The 20,913-nt window shown below is 41.8% G+C and overlaps 1 protein-coding gene across 2 annotated transcripts in view; it reads left to right on the top strand.

The window, feature by feature from the left end:
* Positions 1 to 20,913, top strand: part of LOC121868992 — a 56,852-nt gene that overhangs the window by 11,876 nt on the left and 24,063 nt on the right. The window contains exon 2 of one of the 2 annotated variants that reach the window (XM_042370048.1): positions 12,933 to 13,340. The exons of the other annotated variant lie outside the window; for it this stretch is intronic. Within the exon in view, the coding sequence (XP_042225982.1) occupies positions 12,945 to 13,340 (396 nt within the window). The 5' untranslated portion in view covers positions 12,933 to 12,944. The remainder of the gene's footprint in view (positions 1 to 12,932; positions 13,341 to 20,913) is intronic. 2 annotated transcript variants of the gene reach the window in all.

The raw sequence follows: 20,913 nt of genomic DNA, 5'->3' as shown, positions 1-20,913 counted from the left end.
TCCACAGAGGGTTTTTTTTTTAGCATACCACACCCCTGGCTAATGTTGGTCTACTTCAGGTATTGCAGCATGAATGAGTAGTAAGATTTCTTTGCAGCATGTATTTCACGGATGATTTAGTTGCGTAGGGTCCTGTATCGGTTGTTGTCATTGAGATCATAGGCTGTGTTTCTCTGCAGCCTAAGTCTTTTGATCCAGAGTGTCACCCAAGGCATGTCAGCTGGAGGAATTGGTGGACTGATGGTGTTGATATAATTATGTCCATTTGGCATCTACTTCATCCACATTTAGTACATTAGTCCAGGGATGCTGAACTATCCACTGCTCGAAGAGACACATTGCAGAGTCAGTGATCGGCCTGTAGGTCTTGATGTAAGGGCTCTGCACACAGCTGGTAGTGAGAGCTGGAGACCAAAACACTGATAGGAGTGTGCTACACCTAATAGGAGGCATTGGTTTAGGTGGTTGGTACTGGTCCACCAAATCAGTTAAGATAAGGTCAAGGGTGTTTTGACTATGTGTAGGGAAGTTCACAGGTTATAATAATAGCAGCTGGTCCTGGATATCATTGGTGTCAATTTTGTTATAATCCCCACGTAGTACTAACTTGGCACATGGGTACCTAACGCTGAAGTGGTCTGAGGTGGTAATATGGTGATTGATATAAATATCTCTGGTGGGTGAGCAAGGCGAGGTGGGTGGTATGCCACACAGGATATGATAGAGGCAGTGTGGCAAGGTGGGCACATGGTACATGTACCCATAATGCCTCTTCATCAGCTGGGACTAAAACATCGAGGCATGACAGACATAGTTCATCCTGACAGAAGAGGGCAACACCCCCTCCACACCCATGTGTACGAAGGTGGTGAAAGAGTTGATGTCCCTCAATGTGGCATATTTCAGGATCAATTTGCCATGCACTTCAAATTTTTTGGCGAGAGAGGTGACAATGGAGAGTAATAAGGAGGGGAGACTGTACCATATTCAGGGAACTTCAGTGTATTGGTGCAGTCTGTTAGGAGTAGGTTTCCTTGGTTTTCTACTGGAGGTGATGGTCCTGATGGGCTTCTGTATATGATGTCCCTCTTTACAACTGCGGCCATGGAATATGTTCAGTGATTTCAGTAGTACAATAACATTGCCAACAGAATATCCTTTTCCTCGCTTTAAACTGTACAAGGTGCGCCTCGAGTACTTCACTTTGAGGACCACTGACTAATTTTCTGTGGCGTGGTACACTGGTAGACATCTGTCAATACTTGCCTAATCGTTAACACCGCCGCTGTTACTTTGAGTGGCACCGATAAAATACCCATGGGTTAGTTCTACACTGCTCACTGGTGATTGTTATTGTGAATCACATTTGCTTTTTCCTAGGGATAAACTATTGAATCACCCTTTGATAACCAATCTTTGCAGTGATCACTTGAATATTTTGCTGATACATCCTGGTACAGCTCCTCCCCGACTTACGACAGGGTTAGGGATCCAAATCCAGGTCATAAGTCTGAATGGTCGCAAGTCGGAAATGCAAAAAATAATACAGTACATATAAAATCTAAAATGAAATACATGTACAGTACAGTAAAAGTAATCAATAATGAAGAATGGATACAGTGTTACTGTGCACTTACCTTTAATGTAGTCAGCTGAATGCACATGGGGCCCCAATAATTTTCTATTTACAGGTATACATGGAGATTATATTAATTGGATGAAGCAGAGGAGCTGGGTGGGTCATCAATGTCACTTTCTTCAGACAGGTTTATGTACAGTGGAAACTTGCTGGTTGAAGGTATTGGATCGTCTTTAGGGAGTGAAGAGGCAGCACTGGTGGGGCGTGAGGAGACAGCACTGGGGGACTTCTTAAAATAGATGTCCAATTTAGACTGCACAGTTTGCTTTTTCTTTTCATTATAAATCTCCCTGTAGCAAGCAAGTGCATCTTGGACCATTCTGTCAACTTTGGCAAAACGCTCAACATTTTGATCCATTCCGTCAAATATTTGCATCCCCTTATTAATTATAGCAAATGCCTCTGCCATTTGCTTCACTGAAAAAAATTTGGGGGTGCAGGTTCTTCTTCTACATTTTGACTCTCTTCTTCCTCTGCATTTTTCTGTGCTTCCAGTTTGATAAGATCCTCGTTACTTGGCTCTTCTGCTACTCTTTCAACCAACTGTTCAACATCTTCATTATCAATTTCTAACTAAAGCTGTTTACCCAACTATACTATCTTGTTACTAATCTCAGAAATTTCTTCATCTTCATTAAATCCTCTGAAACTGTTCACATATCTTTTCAGGACTTTCTTCCATATTCCATTCATGCACTGTTCTGTAACCTCATCCCATGCTGCAATACTGCAATGTTCTTTATACATGTCAAAATGTTGTAGTCCTTCCCAAACTCTCTGAGCGTTTTCTCACCTTCAGTAGCAGCAACAGCCTGAGCGAAGGTCGTACGTAAATAATTATCTTTAAAAGCTGCAAAAGCACCTTGATCCATGGGTTGGATGATACAGGTAGTGTTAGGTGGAAGGTAGACTACCTTAACATCAGGGTGCAGGTCGTCCAGGTGTGGTGGGTGTCCCGGAGCATTATCCAAAATTAACAAAATCTTGAATGCAATCCCTTGTTGCAGACAATACTCCTTGGCTCGAGGAATGAAACAAGTCATGAACCAATCCTCAAACAGTACTAGGGTCATCCAGGCTTTCTTGTTACTTCGATAAAACACTGGCAGTGTGTGCTTGCTGACATGTTTAAAAGCCCTGGGGGTTCTCTGAATGATAGATCATGAAGAGCTTTATCTTGAAACCAGCTACATTCCCCCCCCCCCCAACAGAAGTGTAATTCGGTCCTTGAATACCTTGAATCCTGGCATTGTTTTTGCCTCTTTGTGGATACCGGTATATGTCCGTTCAGGCATGCGCTTCCATAATAATCCAGTTTCATCCACATTGAATATTTGCTCAGGCAAATAATTTCCTTCCACGATGACATGATCTAGCTCCTCCATAAAAGCTTCGGCAACATCAGCACCAGCTGCCTCTCCACACACCTTTACATTATTTAAACTGTAGCAGTTCTTAAATCTGTTAAACCACCCATGACTTGCTCTGAAGGTTTGCTCGCACTCATCTCCCGCCTGCTCCTTCAGGCTTTTGAAAAGGCTTCTTGCCTTAGCCTGTAGGGTTAGAAGGCTTAAGGGTACATGCTTTTGTAGCTGGTCTTCCATCCACATCACAAGTAATTTTTCCATCTCATGAATGGGACCTTGTCTTTTCTTCGTTATTATAGTTCCCTTTGTAGGTACTGATCCTTTCACTACCTCACGAATACATTCCTTGTCCTTCAAAATACAGTCGGCCCTTCACATACGCGGGTTTAGCATTCACGGATTCGCAAATACGTGGATTGCCCCGCCGGAGGAATATTCTGTACATTGAAGTACATTCAAATCGCGCGCGGCACCGAACACGGGACATCGCCCGCTCCCGCAACCTCACACACACACACGCATAGCTCTCCCTCACTCGGTCAGTTTCGCTGTAACCACGCTTGTGTTGACATCAGCATTGTAGTTGCAAAAATATTACATTTCCGTGAATGTATTATATCAAGCACAGTATGAATAGAATATCACTAATATAAGAGTATTTTAACCGAAAACTACTAAAAAAACGAGTAACATATCTTGAACATCGGAAGGTTAAGTAAAGTCTCTTGTTTTCGTCATGTATTTTATCCTATTTTACATTGAAATACATCACGTTTCAGCAAAACTACTATTTATTTCTGAGAATACATTCATTCAGGCACAGTTTAGGTAAAATATACATGTGCTGTAACATTTTTTTAATTGAAAACGATTCGAAAAACACGTACCAAGAAATAACGTTGGAGAAGTTGGGGGAGATGACCGGGATGATTGAGGCACTGAAAAACCTGGCCTATAGTATGGACCCCTCCATGGTGCGTGCCCTGAAATTCATGCGAGGGATGGATGATGCTTTTGTTCCATACAAAAACATCATGGAAGAAATGAAAAGAAAGAGAGGACAACTCCCCATCACCATGTTCTTTGATCATCAAAGGAGAGATTCAACACCATCAATCGCTGGCGGCAGTGAGGAAGTAGCTGAATCCACCGTCGCCCCCACTTCACCACCTGTTATGGAATTGAGTGACGATGAGCCCGATGACCCTCGCCATGTCGCCGAGGAGAGGTACGGTACAGTAAAGTGAAATTCTTATCTCCTTTTTTTAATAGCTTTTCTTGCCATGTTTATTGTTTGTAAAAATGCACAGCACAGTACAGTAAGTACAAGTACTGTACATAGGAAGTGGAGGTGCAGTTATTCACAAAACATTTGTGTTTGTTGTCGGCAGTAGTGACGGTGAGGAGGTGGAGGAGGCGCAGGAGGGAGCGGAGGGAGCGAGTTGGGAGGAGTGGTGAGGTGGCCTTGGATGCGGGAGCAGGAGCAGGGACGAGTGGAGATGCCAGCCAGTATATTTCGGGTGTATTAATTGTTTTTATAGCTATTTTTGCATTTTAATATTAAATACTGTACATTACGTTTCAACAAAACTACCATTTATTTCTGAGAACATGGAAATGTATTATTTTTGCTGAAATGATGTACGTATTACAGTGGAAAGTGGGATAAAATTGTGATGCAAGCAATGACTCTCTCTCTTTCTTTCGTTCAAAAGATGTTGCCGTAATCGCTTTTCGAATGGTTTTCAGTTGTGGGATTATAAGGCTAATGATAGGATAGAATATTATTGTAATACAGTACGAGTACAACAGTTTTTTAACTGAAAACCATTCGAAAAGCGATTACGGTAAAATCTTTTGAACAACGAAAGAAAGCGAAAGTCATTGTTTTCATGATTTTATCCCACTTTCCACTGTACAGTAATATGTACGTCATTTCAGCCAAAATATTACATTTCCATATTTATTTCTGAGAATATATTCATTCAGTCACAGTTAAGGTAAAATATACTTGTGATGTAATATTTTAATGAAAATACGGTATCGTAGTTTTCTTTTGTATCAAATTTAATTAACAAAGATTGATGTTTCAAATGTAATGAACAAAAATTTATGTACAGTATCTATAAATAAATTTTAACAAATGAATACTTTGTTTTACATCGTCCTGTGTATACCATACCATGGATTTGGCTACTTTGGGCTAGCTATGATGACGCAAGAGATCTGCCCTGGCGACTGTACCGACACTCACAGCTGGTGGTGCGTTGGTGCGTCGTTTCCATTGTTTACTGGTAGTTACTGGTAAATATTTTTCAACCTAACGAAACTATTACCCTTTTAGAGGTCGACCCCCAATTTTTTGCAAAATAATTTGGTCTTAAAAACTCGAACTACATACAGGTATATACGGTAAATAAGGACATGGGGGGCCAGGGTTTTATGGGGGGGGGGCAGCAAAAGTACACGGATTTTTAACATTCACGGGTATCTCTGTTACCTAACCCCCTCGTATGTTAAGGGCCGACTGTAGTAGATATGGTCGAGTATGAGAAGCCTAGGTCGCGTGAAATTGTTGCTACAATTTTTCCATTTTCATATTGCATTATTATCTTCATTTTCGTCTGAAAAGTAATTGACTCTCCTTTTCTTCTGAGCACTACCAGTATTCTCACTTGAATGCTTTCCAGTCGTTCTAAAAGTCAATTAAATACGAAAATAATGTCAGTACACAGCGCGATCAGTTGCGGATACAACGACAGTCAAACACCAACTAAGCACTCTACGGCGTGGGTGCTGTACCCACGTGGCGACCCAAGCCACGCCAAGCTCTTGTACGGGACGGAAATGTTTCGGTAAAGAAAATGCGTGCGTCATTTGAAAAAAAAAATTGGTACCGACTGCGGCGGTCGTAAGTGCGGGTGGTTGTTACAGACTGAGGCAGGTCGTAAGTGCGGGTGGTCGCAGGTCGATTAGGTCGTAATTCAGGGAGGAGCTGTGTATATATATATATATATATATATATATATATATATATATATATATATATATATATATATATATATATATATATATATATATATATATATATATATATATATATATATATACACACACACACACAGTGAACCCTCACTTTACGCGGTTAGTTGAACCCATGGCGGCCTTTCGTCAAGTGAGAAACGCGTAAAGTGAACAACATAACATATGGGATTAATTGAAATAGAGACCGGGCCAACCCCCAAACTCCACTTTTTCCAACACAATACGTACGTTTTAGTAAAAACAACATCTTAACTTTATAATGGTATTCACACACACATAATATAGAAGGGAACAATCAATAAGCGAATAATAAACAGAAGATTAGGTTAGAAAAAAACAAGGTTGGGGTTAACACTTACGTTAGTAGAAGAGATGGGTCGGCGTAGGAGAATGGAGGCTGGTTCCGAGGCAGAGGGCAGGCTACTGGCCCTTAGGTGAGTCTTAATCGGTGTCATCCGCACTTACTAGTGCCTCCCAAACAAATCCCTCAAAGTCATCATCACTGTCTCTGCCACTATCACTGGCTTGGGCTGGCTGTGGTGGGTTGCGGGTGAAGAACTCTGTTATGCTTTGCTGACGGCTGGTGTTTATGTTGTCGTGATAAACCTTGATGTAGGGCTCCATAGTCTGCAACAGCTGGGTAGTGAAGATTTCATACCTGTTAGCGTCAGGGTCGTCGGAAAGGAGGAGCTTGGCTTTCTCAATACACTCAATGGCACCCCTTACATTACTATGGGATAAGTGGTGTTCTTCTTGGGATGACGCACCACCTGCCTCTTCACTGACGTCATCATCATCTACCATCTCGTCGGTAGTCACATCAGGATCCCTTATCACCTCCAGGATGTTGTCGTTGGTGGTCTCGGAGAAGCCTGCAGCTGTAATACTGTGCGCAGCTTCTCTGGCAAGGTCCACTGCTACTGCAACAGTCTGAACCTCACCAGTCACAGATTTACTCTGCCTAACACCCGGAATACCTTGCAACACATGTCTCCATGCGCAACGAACAGTTGCTACAGACAGCTGATCCCATGCCTCCACCAAGAAGTCCACAGCTTTCTTGACGTTGAATGTTCTCCAGAATTGTTTCAAAAGTACTTCTTGCTCTGCTAACTGTTGATCCTCGTCGTCTTCGCTCTTGCTATCGGTGTTGGTGTCACTCAGGTTATGCAACTCTTCCTTGGTGTTGGTGTAGTCGTTCAGGAGCTTGAATTTTTTAGCAGAGAATGCAGCTTTTACATTACAGATCAATTCTTGGTCCATGGGCTGTATTATAGACGCAGTGTTGGGAGGAAGGAAGACCACTTTTACGTTGGGGTGATGATCTAACAGTAGGGGCGAGTGTCCTGGTGCGTTGTCAAGCAGCAACAAAATCTTGAATGGCACATTCTGTTGCTCACAGAATTTCTTAACATTGGGAATGAAACAGTCATCAAACCATGAGAGGGACAGAGTAGAGAACATCCACGCCTTACGTGTGGTCAGCCAGTGGACATTTAGCTTGGTCATGTCCATGCTCTTGTAGGCGTGCGGTTTGCGTGCTGTGTGGATCACCGATAACTTGAGCTTACAGGTACCGGAGGCATTGGTGGTAAACAGGACGGTGATGCGCTCCTTCTGCAACTTCCGACCCCGACACTTGCTGGCATTCTTCACAACGAAGGTCTTGGAAGGTAGCTTTTTCCAAAAAAGACCAGATTCGTTCATGTTAAACACCTGGTCGTCGGTGTATTGTCCTTCCTCCATAATCTCACGTAAAAACGGAGGAAATTCCCTAGCCGCAGCACGGTCAGCACTGGCTTCTTCACCACCAATGTTGATATTGGTGATCTTGTTCCTCTTCTTAAACCTCTGTAACCACCCAGAGGAAGCATTAAAGGGTTTGGGCTCTGTAATTCCCATCTTTCGTGACACTGCAGCATACAGTTCACGTGCGTACTCCTTAACAGAGCGCGTGTCCACCGCCATGTTCCGTCACGCCTGACGCACCAAGTAGCTCACAAGTAATTTTTCCGTCTTGAGAAGCACCTGGTTGTGGAAATACTTGATCATAGAAGCACCTGTAGACTTTGTGATGTTCATGTGCTCCTTTATCTTGGCTGCATCCCTCTTAATTGTCCTGATAGTTGATTCGTTAACACCATGCTGGCGCGCGAGATCAACCTGTCTTGTTCCTTTCTCCAACTCTTGTATGATCTTATATTTGATTTCGTAGCTTAAGGAACGTCATGTCTTCTTTGGCTTAGGGCGGTTGGGTCCAGGTAATGCAAGGTTTCTTTGTGGTGGTGGTGGTGGTCCGGTGGAAGCCATTCTTATGGAACAATGGATACCGATATACACAGTGTAGCCGGGAGGGGTGTAACTGATGCAGGTAGGTCAAGGGGCTTGAGTGGTCCCGCGGCGGGGCCCGTCATAGTACATTAAAGCAATCACAACTAGCGGGGAGGGAGGTAGGATGCTTTGCCCAATCACAGTCCGCTACATCATATGACGTCACCGATAACGCAACAAAGACATACACTGCGCAACCTCCTCACGCCGCTTACACAACATGGCGGATGGCGGGAGAGATGGCGGGAAGTTTGGATCCAAAAATGGCGCGGCGCGAGAGGACCGCCAGCCGCTCTCCGCGTAAAGGGGTACACGCACCGCGTAATGTGAGCATTCTGGTTTCGGCAGGGTACCGCGCAATCATGGAAACGCGGAATGTGGGACCGCGTAAAGCGAGGGTTGACTGTATGTATATATATATATATATATATATATATATATATATATATATATATATATATATATATATATATATATATATATATATATATATATATATATATATATATATATATATGAGGTGTGACCCGGGCAGGAGGTCGTGTTAGAAGTGAAATCCGCGTTAAGTGAACAGCAGAACATATGGTTAATTCAGCCACAGAAACCCGACCCCCAAACTCCACTTTTTGAAGACACATAACTATATTGTAGTAAAAATAACATCTTAATTTTATGATGGTACATGCACACAATTAATACTTAAGAGAAATAGAGAAATACAGTCGCCAAGTTAATGTCCATTCAAATAATGGACTCAACTCCCTCCCCCTCTCACACTACACTGCCGGCTCTTCCCTCTCTGAGAAATTTTTGGGGGAAAACCACTAAATTTTAATAAATAATACCTCAAACTAAAGTTAGGATAATACAATTGACATTGCTGGATTCCTTGTAAGACCAGGAATATTTTGAATATAAATGTCATATATTTTGCACAAAAGATAACATAGTTACTCAGAGAAAATTTTTTATCTAAAATTTGTATGTCTAATGCAAAATATATGATGTTTATATTCAAAATGATCACCAAATTATAAGAATTCCAGCAATGTAAATTATATTCTGGCCGGGTAATTTGTATGAATTTTATGAGCTAAAACAAATATCTTCAGTTAATAAAAAAAAAAATAATCTTCAGGACACTATCTGTCAATCAAAGTACCCCACCTTGCCTTCCCCCTCTTCCAACCGCGCGGTCAGTCCCAACCCTCCCCCCCACCCCCCACCAATCATCCCTTCAAGAGAAGAGTGGGTGAAAAATTTAGATTTTAACATTTTGTATTAAATAATACCTCAGATTAAAGTTAGGATAATATAATTGACATTGCTGGATTCCTTGTAAGACCAGGAATATTTTGAATATAAACGTCATATATTTTGCACAAAAGATAACATTCTTACTCAGATTAAACATTTTATCTAAAAATTTTATGTCTAATGCAAAATATATGATGTTTATATTCAAAATGATCATCAAATTATAAGAATTCCAGCAATGTAAATTATATTCTGACCGGGTAATTTGTATGAATTTTATGAGCTAAAACAAATATCTTCAGTTAATAAAAAAAAAAAAATATTCTTACGGGGTAACAGATGGTCGGTCGGTCCCTCCCTCCCCCCCACCCCCCACCAACCGTCCCAAGGAGATGTGTGGGAAAACCAGAATACTTAACTTTTTTGTAATAAATAATACCTCAAACTAAAGTTAGGATAATATAATTGACATTGCTGGATTCCTTGTAAGACCAGGAATATTTTGAATATAAATGTCATATATTTTGCACAAAAGATAACATAGTTACCCAGAGAAAAAATGTTATCTAAAATTTGTATGTCTAATGCAAAATATATGATGTTTATATTCAATATGATCACCAAATTATAAGAATTCCAGCAATGTAAATTATATTCTGGCCGGGTAATTTGTATGAATTTTATGAGCTAAAACAGGCAGTCAGGCAGGGTGGCGGGTGGGGCAAATCTAAAAATAGCGTCTGAGCCGGACACTCACCGCGTATATGTGGAAAAAATCCGTGTTAAGTGAAAGTTCAGCTCTGGCGAGGCACCGCGTATATGATAAAACGCGTTAGGGAGTAATATATATATATATATATATATATATATATATATATATATATATATATATATATATATTCGACAACCTGGACATACGACTGCCCTGTCTCCTCCTCTGCTTCATCCAATTAATGTAGTTTCCATGCTTTATTAAAAAATTATTGAGGCCCCGTGTGCATTCAGCTGACTACATTAAAGGTAAGTGCACAGTAGCACTTTATTCATTTTTCATTATTGATTACTTTTACTGTACAGTATTGTATTTCATTTTAGAATTTCTATGTATTATTTTCACCTTTTCGACTTGTGACCAAATGAACTTACGACCTGGTCGTCGGGACGGAACCCTGTCATAAGTCGAGGAGAGACTGTACTTGCCAACAGTGTGTAACAGAGATGTGACCGACCGCCCAAGCAGGTAACGAGCCAATCAATGGTGAAGAGGATAAAAGGCAAAGGGCAAATAATTTGAATTTAACTGAAAAACTGTTGGTGCAGGGTAAATATTTAGTAGTTGCCAATAGTGTGCCTAATTAACTTTTTAAAATGGGTTTATATAGTATAAATCATTGTGTTAAATACAAATATTCCCTTCATTGTCGTTATAAATGAGCACTAGTTTAGATATTGAGAAAATGGAAGGTCAAACAATTCCTATAAAAAGAAAAAAAAAACCTAACCTAACCTAATCCCTAGTGTGCAAAAATCTTACCTTAAGTAAGAGATACAGGAGGATAGAGTGATGCGACTTGGATGTCTTCATCAGTATCGTCTCTTACCACAGTACCATGCATGGCAATCTACACAGTAGTGACACTCTGAATTATATTTTGGACACTTTACAAATGAAACAAGAACACCCCGAGCCCAAAAAATTTCAACGGCTGCTGCTTCATTGTCCAAAATGCACTTAATAATGCGCCAGCTAGCCAATGTACAGTCATCCCTTGGTTATCGCGCCTAATTGGGACCGCGCTGAGTGCGCGATAACAAAAAACGCGATAACGAAAGTACAGAACATATGGGATTTATTCTAATTGGTTCCAGGCACCCAAGACCCAACCCAAATTTTCTCATTTTACGACCATTTAGACCCACTAAAGATAAAGATAATGTTATGGTATGTATCAGAAACACACAGGCATGGCTAGGTTTATTACAAAGTGATGAAAAGGGTACGCTCAATACTGTAGTCCACAAAACATGTTGCTATGCTTTCTTTATTTGAGTCCCCCGTCTGAGGAGTCCGTTTTCTCATTGCTTCAGGACGTCTGAGTCCTCCAATTTCTCTCAATCTTAGAGTGCACCCGAGACTTCGTTATTCCTTAGTAATGACACAGAATTTGAAATTGCAACTGGGGTTGCAATTGTTGAGGCAACTAGATATGTCTGATTACAGCAAATGTGTTATTGTCAATTTGTAGGTGAAAGATTTTATCCTCAATAGATGTAGGTGAAGCAAATGGGTAACAATACACCTGGAGGCAACTGTGTGATAACGAAATTCTCGGCTTGAAAAATGAGCTATAACAGCAGGTGTGCAGATTTTGATGGAGGCGTGATAACGAAAATCGCGATAACCAAGTGTGCTATAACCAAGGGATGACTGTACATCCTCCTCACACAGACACCATCTTCCAACTGCCCGTGAATGGAGACTTGTGCTGATTAACGCATTAGTATTACATCATGGCTATGACGTCACCCATGTTGATTTGCCAAATATTATAAAATAAAAGTTAAAATAACTCTAAACTATAAATTTCTGATGGAAACATAAGAGAATAGTAAATTGTTTGTATTATTTATCTCCCCATATATGACTCAATATTCATTTAGGTGTTGGCAACTACTAAATATTAACCTGATGCAGTTATGTGAACAGTAGTTATTACCAAGGATAAAATACTAGTTTTTAGTCTCTGGTAATGGTTATACTGTGCCGTATACAGTACAGGTGCTCCCTGACTTACGACGGGGTTAGGGACCCAAATCCAGGTCGTAAGTCCAAATGGTCGTAGGTCCGACAAAAAAAAAAAAAAAAAATCTACAATGAAATACCGTACTGTACAATAAAAGTAATAAATAATGAGGAATGGATACAGTGTGACTGAGCACTTACCTTTAATGTAGTCAGCTGAATGCACCCAGGGCGCCATAATTTTCTAATTATACATGGAGACTACATTAACTGGAAACGTTTCGGTATATAGATAATGTGCGCGTCATTTAAAAAAAAAAAATTTGGTCACGACTGCGGCGGTTGTATGTCCCGACGGTCGTAAGGTCAGAGCAGGTCGTAAGTGCCGATGGACGTAAGTTGAGGCAGTCGTAAGTCGGGGACTACCTGTACATATTTTTTAGTGGTATTAGTTCTGCGTAGGTCTACTTTAGAAAGACGATATATGTTTGATATGAATGATGTGAAATCAATAACTAAACTGTCTTAAAATTTATTTCAACTTTTCCAGAAATAAAACCAAATGTATCCTAAGAAGAATACCCAGACTGGCAGGAAACCTGTATCAGAAGACTATGGTGGCACTAAAAGCGACGTTACGGGCAGCCACTCGGGGATGCGATTCACTCCACAGGAGAGAGCGGAACTTGAGATGTATCTGATGAAGAAAACTAGGGGCGATCTATCAAGTGATGTTAATAAAATGGACCCAATGGAGGTGAAGCATGTACTGGGGTTAATGGGTCATAAAAGGAAAATGCCATTTGGCCCGCAGTCCCAAAGTATGGAAGCGTATGAATGGAGGCCACCACCAATGGTGACTCCTGAGGAAGATGAAGAGGAGATGAATGATGAGCAGACCAGAGTGGACCATGGGGAACTTGACACTGATGCTGTCCTGTATGTCCTTACTGAGAAGGTTGGTACTTTTGGTTCATATTGATGACTGACCTGTAGATGTGTTTGTTTTGATGTTTATTTTCTTACTATATTTTCATCAGAGAGTTCTGTTATGATAATCAATTCTTGTGCAAATGCTTCGTTTGGTGGATACTGTAATTAGGCATCTAGACATGCACTACTCTGTCTTCTCGGTGTAATGAGGGAATACTCATATAAAAGGTAAAGTAAGAGTTATAGTTGTAGGATTGTAAAGTGAAGAAAGTTGGTAGCGTGGCTGATTAGTTATTTAATCGTTAATATACAGCTAGACCCTGACTTACGACGGGGTTAGGGACCCAAATCCAGGCCGTAAGTCCGAATGGTCGTACAGTGGGGTATGCTATAACGAACGGATCCTACTACGAATATTCCTATAACGAACGGTTTTACCTATAAAATTGAGAAAGCTATAACGAACGCAACTCCTACAACGAACGCGGATGAATACCGGACTATTTCGCCTGGCGCATGAATATTGTTGTACCGCGACCCACAACAAGAGCGTCAGGCGCCATCTTTGTCTCATTGTGTAGCCAGTGCACTACTGTTATTGTTGAAATTTCGTCTTTTGATGTGGAAATAGAGTTATTTGTATAAATATTTTGTTATACAAGTGTACAATTGTGACAATGAATCGTTCAAAGCGAGTGAGAAAGCTCATAACTCTTGGAACTAAGAAAGAAATCATAAAGAAACGTGAGGATGGAACAAGCATTGCGAAACTTAGTGATGAGTATGGGATGGCTAAATCGACTATATGTACGATTTTAAAGAATAAAGAGGAGTTGAAAACAGTGCAAGTGGCTAAGGGAATCTCTAGACTTAGCAAAGCAAGGTGTAATGTGATTGAGGAGATGGAAAATTTACTCTTAGTGTGGATAAAGGAGAAAGAAATGGCAGGTGATAGCATTAGTGAAGCTATAATTTGTGAGAAGGCCAGACAATTGTTTGAGGACCTTAAAGCCAAGACTCCCAGTGCAAGTGATAGTGATGTGCCAGTGTTTATGGGTACCAAGGGGTGGTTTACTGGTTTCAGAAGGAGAAATAAAATACATAGTGTTGTGAGACATGGTGATGCTGCTAGTGCCGATAAGGAAGCAGCTAAGGAACACCATGACATTTTTTTGAATATTATTAAAGAGGGAGGCTTTGTTTCTCAGCAGGTATTCAACTGTGATGAAACTGGACTATTTTGGAAAAAAATGCCTCGCCGTACATACATTACCAAGGAGGAAACTTCTGTCCCTGGCCATAAGCCAATGAAAGACAGGCTTACCCTCCTTCTTTGTGCTAATGCTTCTGGTAACTGCAAAATAAAGCCACTCCTTGTGTACCATGCAGAAAACCCCAGAGCTTTAAAAAACACTAGGAAGACCCGCCTTGGCGTTATGTGGCGGTCAAACCCAAAGGCTTGGGTGACCAGGAATTTATTCTCTGAGTGGGTGATTGAGGTGTTTGGACCCAGTGTTCGGGAATACCTCAGGGAGAATAATCTTCCACTGAAAACTTTGTTGGTGATGGACAATGCACCAGCCCACCCTCCTAATTTGATGGTTGAATTGCCAGAGGAGTTGAACTTCATCACTGTGCACTTCTTGCCACCCAACACAACACCTCTCATCCAGCCCATGGATCAACAGGTAATTTCTAACTTTAAGAAGCTGTACACAAAGGCACTGTTTAGAAAATGTTTTGCGTCCACTTCTTCCAGTGATGTTAGCTTGAAGGAATTTTGGAAGAGTCACTTCAATATAGCAGATGCTGTATTTTTAATTACCTCAGCCTGGAAAGAGGTTACTGTGAGGTGTCTTTGTGCTGCTTGGAGGCCATTGTGGCCTGAATGTGTCCTTCAAAGAGACTTTGAAGGCTTCGAAGAGTTAGAAGAAGAGGCTGTTGTTCATGAAATTGTGGCTCTGGGCAATTCCATGGGCCTGGAAGTGGATGATGATGATGTTGAGGAGTTGGTGGAAGAGCACAGTAAGGAATTGTCCACTGAGGAGCTGCTTGAGCTTCACAAAGAGGAAAACGAGACACTGAAGCGGAGCTTAACTTCTGAGGAGTCAGGAGGAGGAGGACAAGGAGGAAAGCCGCATCATTCCAGCCAAAGATCTCAAGGATGCGTTCTTTTGCTGGAGCAAACTGTCCAAGCTTGCTGAGGATTATCATCCTGATGTTGGTTCTGTGCAAAAGGCCATCAGTGTGTTCAATGACAATGTTATGAACTACTTTTGGAAGGTCCAGAAATCAAGGTTGAAGCAGCCAACCCTGGATTCCTTCTTTACAAAGATAACAAAAGAACATACAGACAAAGTGCCTGTGAGACAGTCACCAAAGAGGGCTAGGAAGGATGACTCCTCTCCTTCCACCTCTTCTCAATAATTCTCTCCTCCCCCCTCCCCCTCTGCCTCCTGTCCTGCATGCTGAACAACACTAAGGTAAGATAAAGTACCGTATTTTTTACATTTTCCACAGAATTTTTTCAGTGTTAAGTGGTTGTATTTGGGGGCCTGGAACGGATTAATCCTATAACGAACGAATGCTATAACGAACGAGGTTCTGGAACCAATTACGTTCGTTATAGCATACCCCACTGTAAGTCCGACATAGATAAAAAAAAAAAATTAATAAAAAATCTACACTGAAATACAGTACAGTAAAAGTAATAAATAATGAGGAATGGATACAGTGTGACTGAGCACTTACCTTTAATGTAGTCAGCTGAATGCACATGGGGCCCCCATAATTTTCTAATTATACATGGAGACTACATTAACTGGAAACGTTTTGGTATAGAAAATGCGTGTGTCATTTGAAGAAAAAAAAAATGGTCACAACTGCGGCGGTCGTAAGTCCCGACGGTCGTAAGTCCATGTAGTCGTAAGTCGGGGTCTAGCTGTATATTCTTGGGGGAAATATAAACAACACTTCTAAGTACAGCTATTTATTAGTTAACTGAATGGCATGGACATATTAATAGATCATTATCGTATTTCTCTGCGTATAAACCGAGGTTGTAAACCCCCCAAAATTCCCCAAAATCATGAGGTCAGCTTATACAGCAGATCTAGATCATGAACCTTAAAAATTTCTGGTGCACAGCAGCGAGACACACTATTTACTACTCACAAACTTCAATGTGACTGCCCAATCAGTTGTTCTTCTCTTTCTGAAAACCCATAGATAAAACAACTTTGAAATACAACCTTGTTATTTTAAAGACATGAACTGAAATGGCCTAAAATACTAAAATAATAGAAATACTACAACAGCGACATGACACAACTGTTGTTTACTATTACCGGCTTGATCACCTGTTGTTCACCCCAAGGACATTAGTGTAAAAGAAAGTGTTGAAATACAAATTCTTTATTTAAGACATGGATAAAAAAAAGACATCAGTAAAAATGTTAAAATTCAATATAGAATTGAAATGGTATAGAATCCTTCAAAATCTTCCTCTGAACTAGTGGTTCCTTCCGGTAAATCCCATTCCTCCGACTCGTCTTCGGCTTCATCGTCATCTTCCCACACCACATCATCCTCCTCACCATCCAGAGAATTGGAAATGCAATATTTTTTAATGATTTTACTACTGTTTCTGTTTTTATGGCATTCCAAGAATCTATCACAAATTCGCACAGCAACTCAAGTGGCGCAGCTCACATATTTCCTCCATTGGTGAATGTTTTCTCACCTTCAATCATCCACTTGTTCCACCTATCTCTAACTCTGTCCTTGAAAGGCTTATTAAGGCATACATCAAGAGGCTGAACAACAGATATAAATCCACCAGGTATTACTGCAGTGTCTGTGTTATGTTTTTTCAGGTATTTTTTCACTGGCTCAGTCAATTGAGACCGGAACATATCCTGCACTAGCAAACTACGCTCCTTCCTCAGTACACCTTTCCTCCTACTCCAAATGTGTTCTAACCACAGCCTAACTTCTTCGCCCATCCAACCATTCTCATGCACGTGCACATACCTGTACACCCCCGCTGGGAACTTAACTTTTGGCATTGTTTTCCGCTTAAAGATAATCATGGATTTCAACTTTGTTCCATCTGTCATACAACTCAAAACCACCGTGAAGCGTGCTTTTTCATGTCCAGTCGTCTTCACCAAAATAATTTTTGAGCCTTTTGCTTCCACCGTTCGATTGCTGATCATATCAAAGTTCATAGGAGTTCCATCCATATTCCCGATACAGGTTAGAGGGAAATTGTGGTTGCGCCGTATTTGAATAATGTACCATTGAAAACATGTGATTTTGCTCTCCAGGTCAAGGGGTAACTTCTGTGCGATTTTAGATTTCTGTCTTAATACTAATCCTTTTCTATTCATAAAATGACTACACCACCCTCTTGTTGCCTTGAAGTCTTTACCGGTGTCTGGATTTGACTTGGCCAGTTTCATTGCGTAAATACATATGGCGTTCCCGGTGATGACGTATCCACTCTCTCGGATCTCGTTGACCCACTCTAATAATTTCTCCTCCAGTTCTGGCCACTGTTGTTTACCTCTTCTCAGGGCACATTTTGTTCTGGGGATGTCTATTAACTTTTCTTCAGCCTTCTTCCACTCTCGAACCTGCTTCTCATTAATGCCGGATTCTCTTGCAACTGCAGAGTTGTTTGATGCTTTTGCAAATCTTACAACTTTTAACTTGAATGATGCGTCGTATTTCATTCGTTTTGTGGGTGGGGCCATTTTACCATAAGGTTAAAAGACAACCACCTCATAGATATGGAAAATGCCAAGTGGAGAGAATGTGGTAAACAGATAAGAGGTCAACTATGAAGGCGAGTCAGTCCGGTATCGAACGTCAAACCGCTCGTAATGGTAATGCTCATAATGAGATAAGGTTGACTATGAAGGCGAGTCAGTCCGGTATCGAACGTCAAACCGCTCGTAATGGTAATGCTCATAATGAGTCGAGTTTGGGGGGTTGGCTTACACACACGACATCAGCCTAGAACTGATATTTCAGCTAAATATTCGGGGTCGGTTTATACGCCTAGAAATACAGTATATTGACGTTACTAGACAATGACTCCTGGACACAAACATGAAATGGATACACTTCCCACCATAAGTAGTTTACCCTATGGATCGCTCTGACAATGACTCACGTGTGACCTGAGGGAGGCCCAGCAGCTGTGGACTCTGTCTACAGGGCCTGGTACTGCAGAAGAGAGTGGTCCTGGTGGGTGTTGGACTCTGTCTGCTGTGGGAGACTGCTAGCTGGGGACTCGTTGCTGGGAAGGGAAGCCCCCTTCCAGACCTCAACTTGTGACGAGTGTGACTCCTTCTGCTTCTGAGTTCTGCCTCTCCCTGTCTGGCTTACAGAAGGAGCTGTAGGCCCCTTACATTGGAGGTGTTTCATCAGGTGCGTGGGTCATGTCACTTATCGTGGTATGCTGGTCGGTAATGTTTCTTAATTGTTACCACCTTGGGTGTTTCTGGCCAGGTGTGTTTGGTCAGGTGTTGGTTTACTGGCTGGAGGACAGTTTCTTGAATTAACAAGGTCATGTCCCTGGCTCTTTCGTCACACGGTGGTGAGAACTCCTTTTCCCTTTGTGACCTTGACCTCTGTTGGGTTAGGTTTTAATCTTCCGCTAATTACTGTAGGCTGGGTCAACTTTCGTGGGTGTACACATGCTCCATTAGTTACTGCTATATGTTGAATTGAATTGAATTGAAACAGTTTATTTAGCCAGAAAAACACAGAAACAGGGTGGATAATACTGTAATAACAATAGAGTGAACCCTCACTTTACGCGGTTAATTCAACCCACGGCGGCCCGCGTAAAGTGAGCAACATAACATATGGGATTAATTGAAATAGAGACCGGGCCGACCCCCAAACTCCACTTTTTCCCTACACAATACGTACGTTTTACTAAAAATAACATCTTAACTTTATGATGGTATTCACCCACACATAATATAGAAGGGAACAGTCAATAAACTGAAGGTTAGGTTAGAAAAAAACAAGGTTGGGGTTAACACTTACGTTAGTAGAAGAGATGGGTCGGCGTAGGGGAATGGAGGCTGGTTCCGAGGCAGAGGGCAGGCTACTGGCCCTCAGGTGAGTCACCATCACTGTCATTCACACTTGTCAGGGCCTCCCTGACAAATCCCTCAAAGTCATCATCACTGTCTCTACCTCTATCACTATCACTGGCTTGGGCTGGCTGTGGTGGGTTGCGGGCGAAGAACTCTGTTATGCTTTGCTGACGGCTGGTGTTTATGTTGTCGTGATAAACCTTGATGTAGGGCTCCATAGTCTGCAACAGCTGGGTGGTGAAGATTTCATACCTGTTTGCGTCAGGGTCGTCGGAAAGGAGGAGCTTGGCTTTCTCGATACACTCGATGGCACCCCTTACATTACTATGGGATAAGTGGCGTTCTTCTTGGGATGATGCACCACCTGCCTCTTCACTGACGTCATCATCATCTACCATCTCGTCGGTAGTCACATCAGGATCCCTTATCACCTCCAGGATGTCGTCGTTGGTGGTCTCGGAGAAGCCTGCAGCTGTAACACTCTGCGCAGCTTCTCTGGCAAGGTCCACTGCTACTGCAACAGTCTGAACCTCACCAGTCACAGATTGACTCTGCCTAACGGCCGGAATGCCTTGCAACACATGTCTCCATGCGTGATGAACAGTTGCTACAGACAGCTGATCCCATGCCTCCACCAAGAAGTCCACAACTTTCTTGATGTTGAATGTTCTCCAAAATTGTCTCAAAAGTATTTGTTGCTCTGCCAACTGTTGATCCTCGTCATCTTCGCTCTTGCTATCGGTGTTGGTGTCACTCAGGTTACACAACTCTTCCCTGGTGTTGGTGTAGTCGTTCAGGAGCTTGAATTTTTTAGCAGAGAATGCATCTTTTACATTACAGATTAACTCTTGGTCCATGGGCTGTAATATAGACGTACTGTTGGGAGGAAGGAAGACCACTTTTACGTTGGGGTGACGATCTAACAGTAGGGGCGAGTGTCCTGGTGCGTTGTCCAGCAGCAACAAAATCTTGTATGGCACATTCTGTTGCTCACAGAATTTCTTCACATCGGGAACGAAACAGTCATCAAACCAGGAGAGGGACAGTGTAGAGAACATCCACGCCTTACGTGCGGTCAGCCAGTGGACATTTAGCTTGGTCATGTCCATGCTCTTGTAGGCGTGCGGCTTGCGTGCTGTGTGGATCACCGATAACTTGAGCTTACACGTACCGGAGGCATTGGTGGTAAACAGGACGGTGATGCGCTCCTTCTGCAACTTCCGGCCCCGAATCTCGCTGGCATTCTTCACAACGAAGGTCTTGGAAGGTAGCTTTTTCCAAAAAAGACCAGATTCGTTCATGTTAAACACCTGGTCGTCGGTGTACTGTCCTTCCTCCATAATCTCACGTAAAAACGGAGGAAATTCCCTAGCCGCAACACGGTCAGCACTAGCTTCTTCACCACCAATGTTGATATTGGTGATCTTGTTCCTCTTCTTAAACCTCTGTAACCACCCAGAGGAAGCATTAAAGGGTTTGGGC

Source organism: Homarus americanus, unplaced genomic scaffold (assembly GCF_018991925.1).
Source record: "Homarus americanus isolate GMGI-L3 unplaced genomic scaffold, GMGI_Hamer_2.0 scaffold24694, whole genome shotgun sequence".
In the NCBI taxonomy this organism is placed as follows: Eukaryota; Metazoa; Arthropoda; class Malacostraca; order Decapoda; family Nephropidae; genus Homarus; species Homarus americanus.
This window is presented reverse-complemented; position numbering and strand designations above follow the sequence as displayed.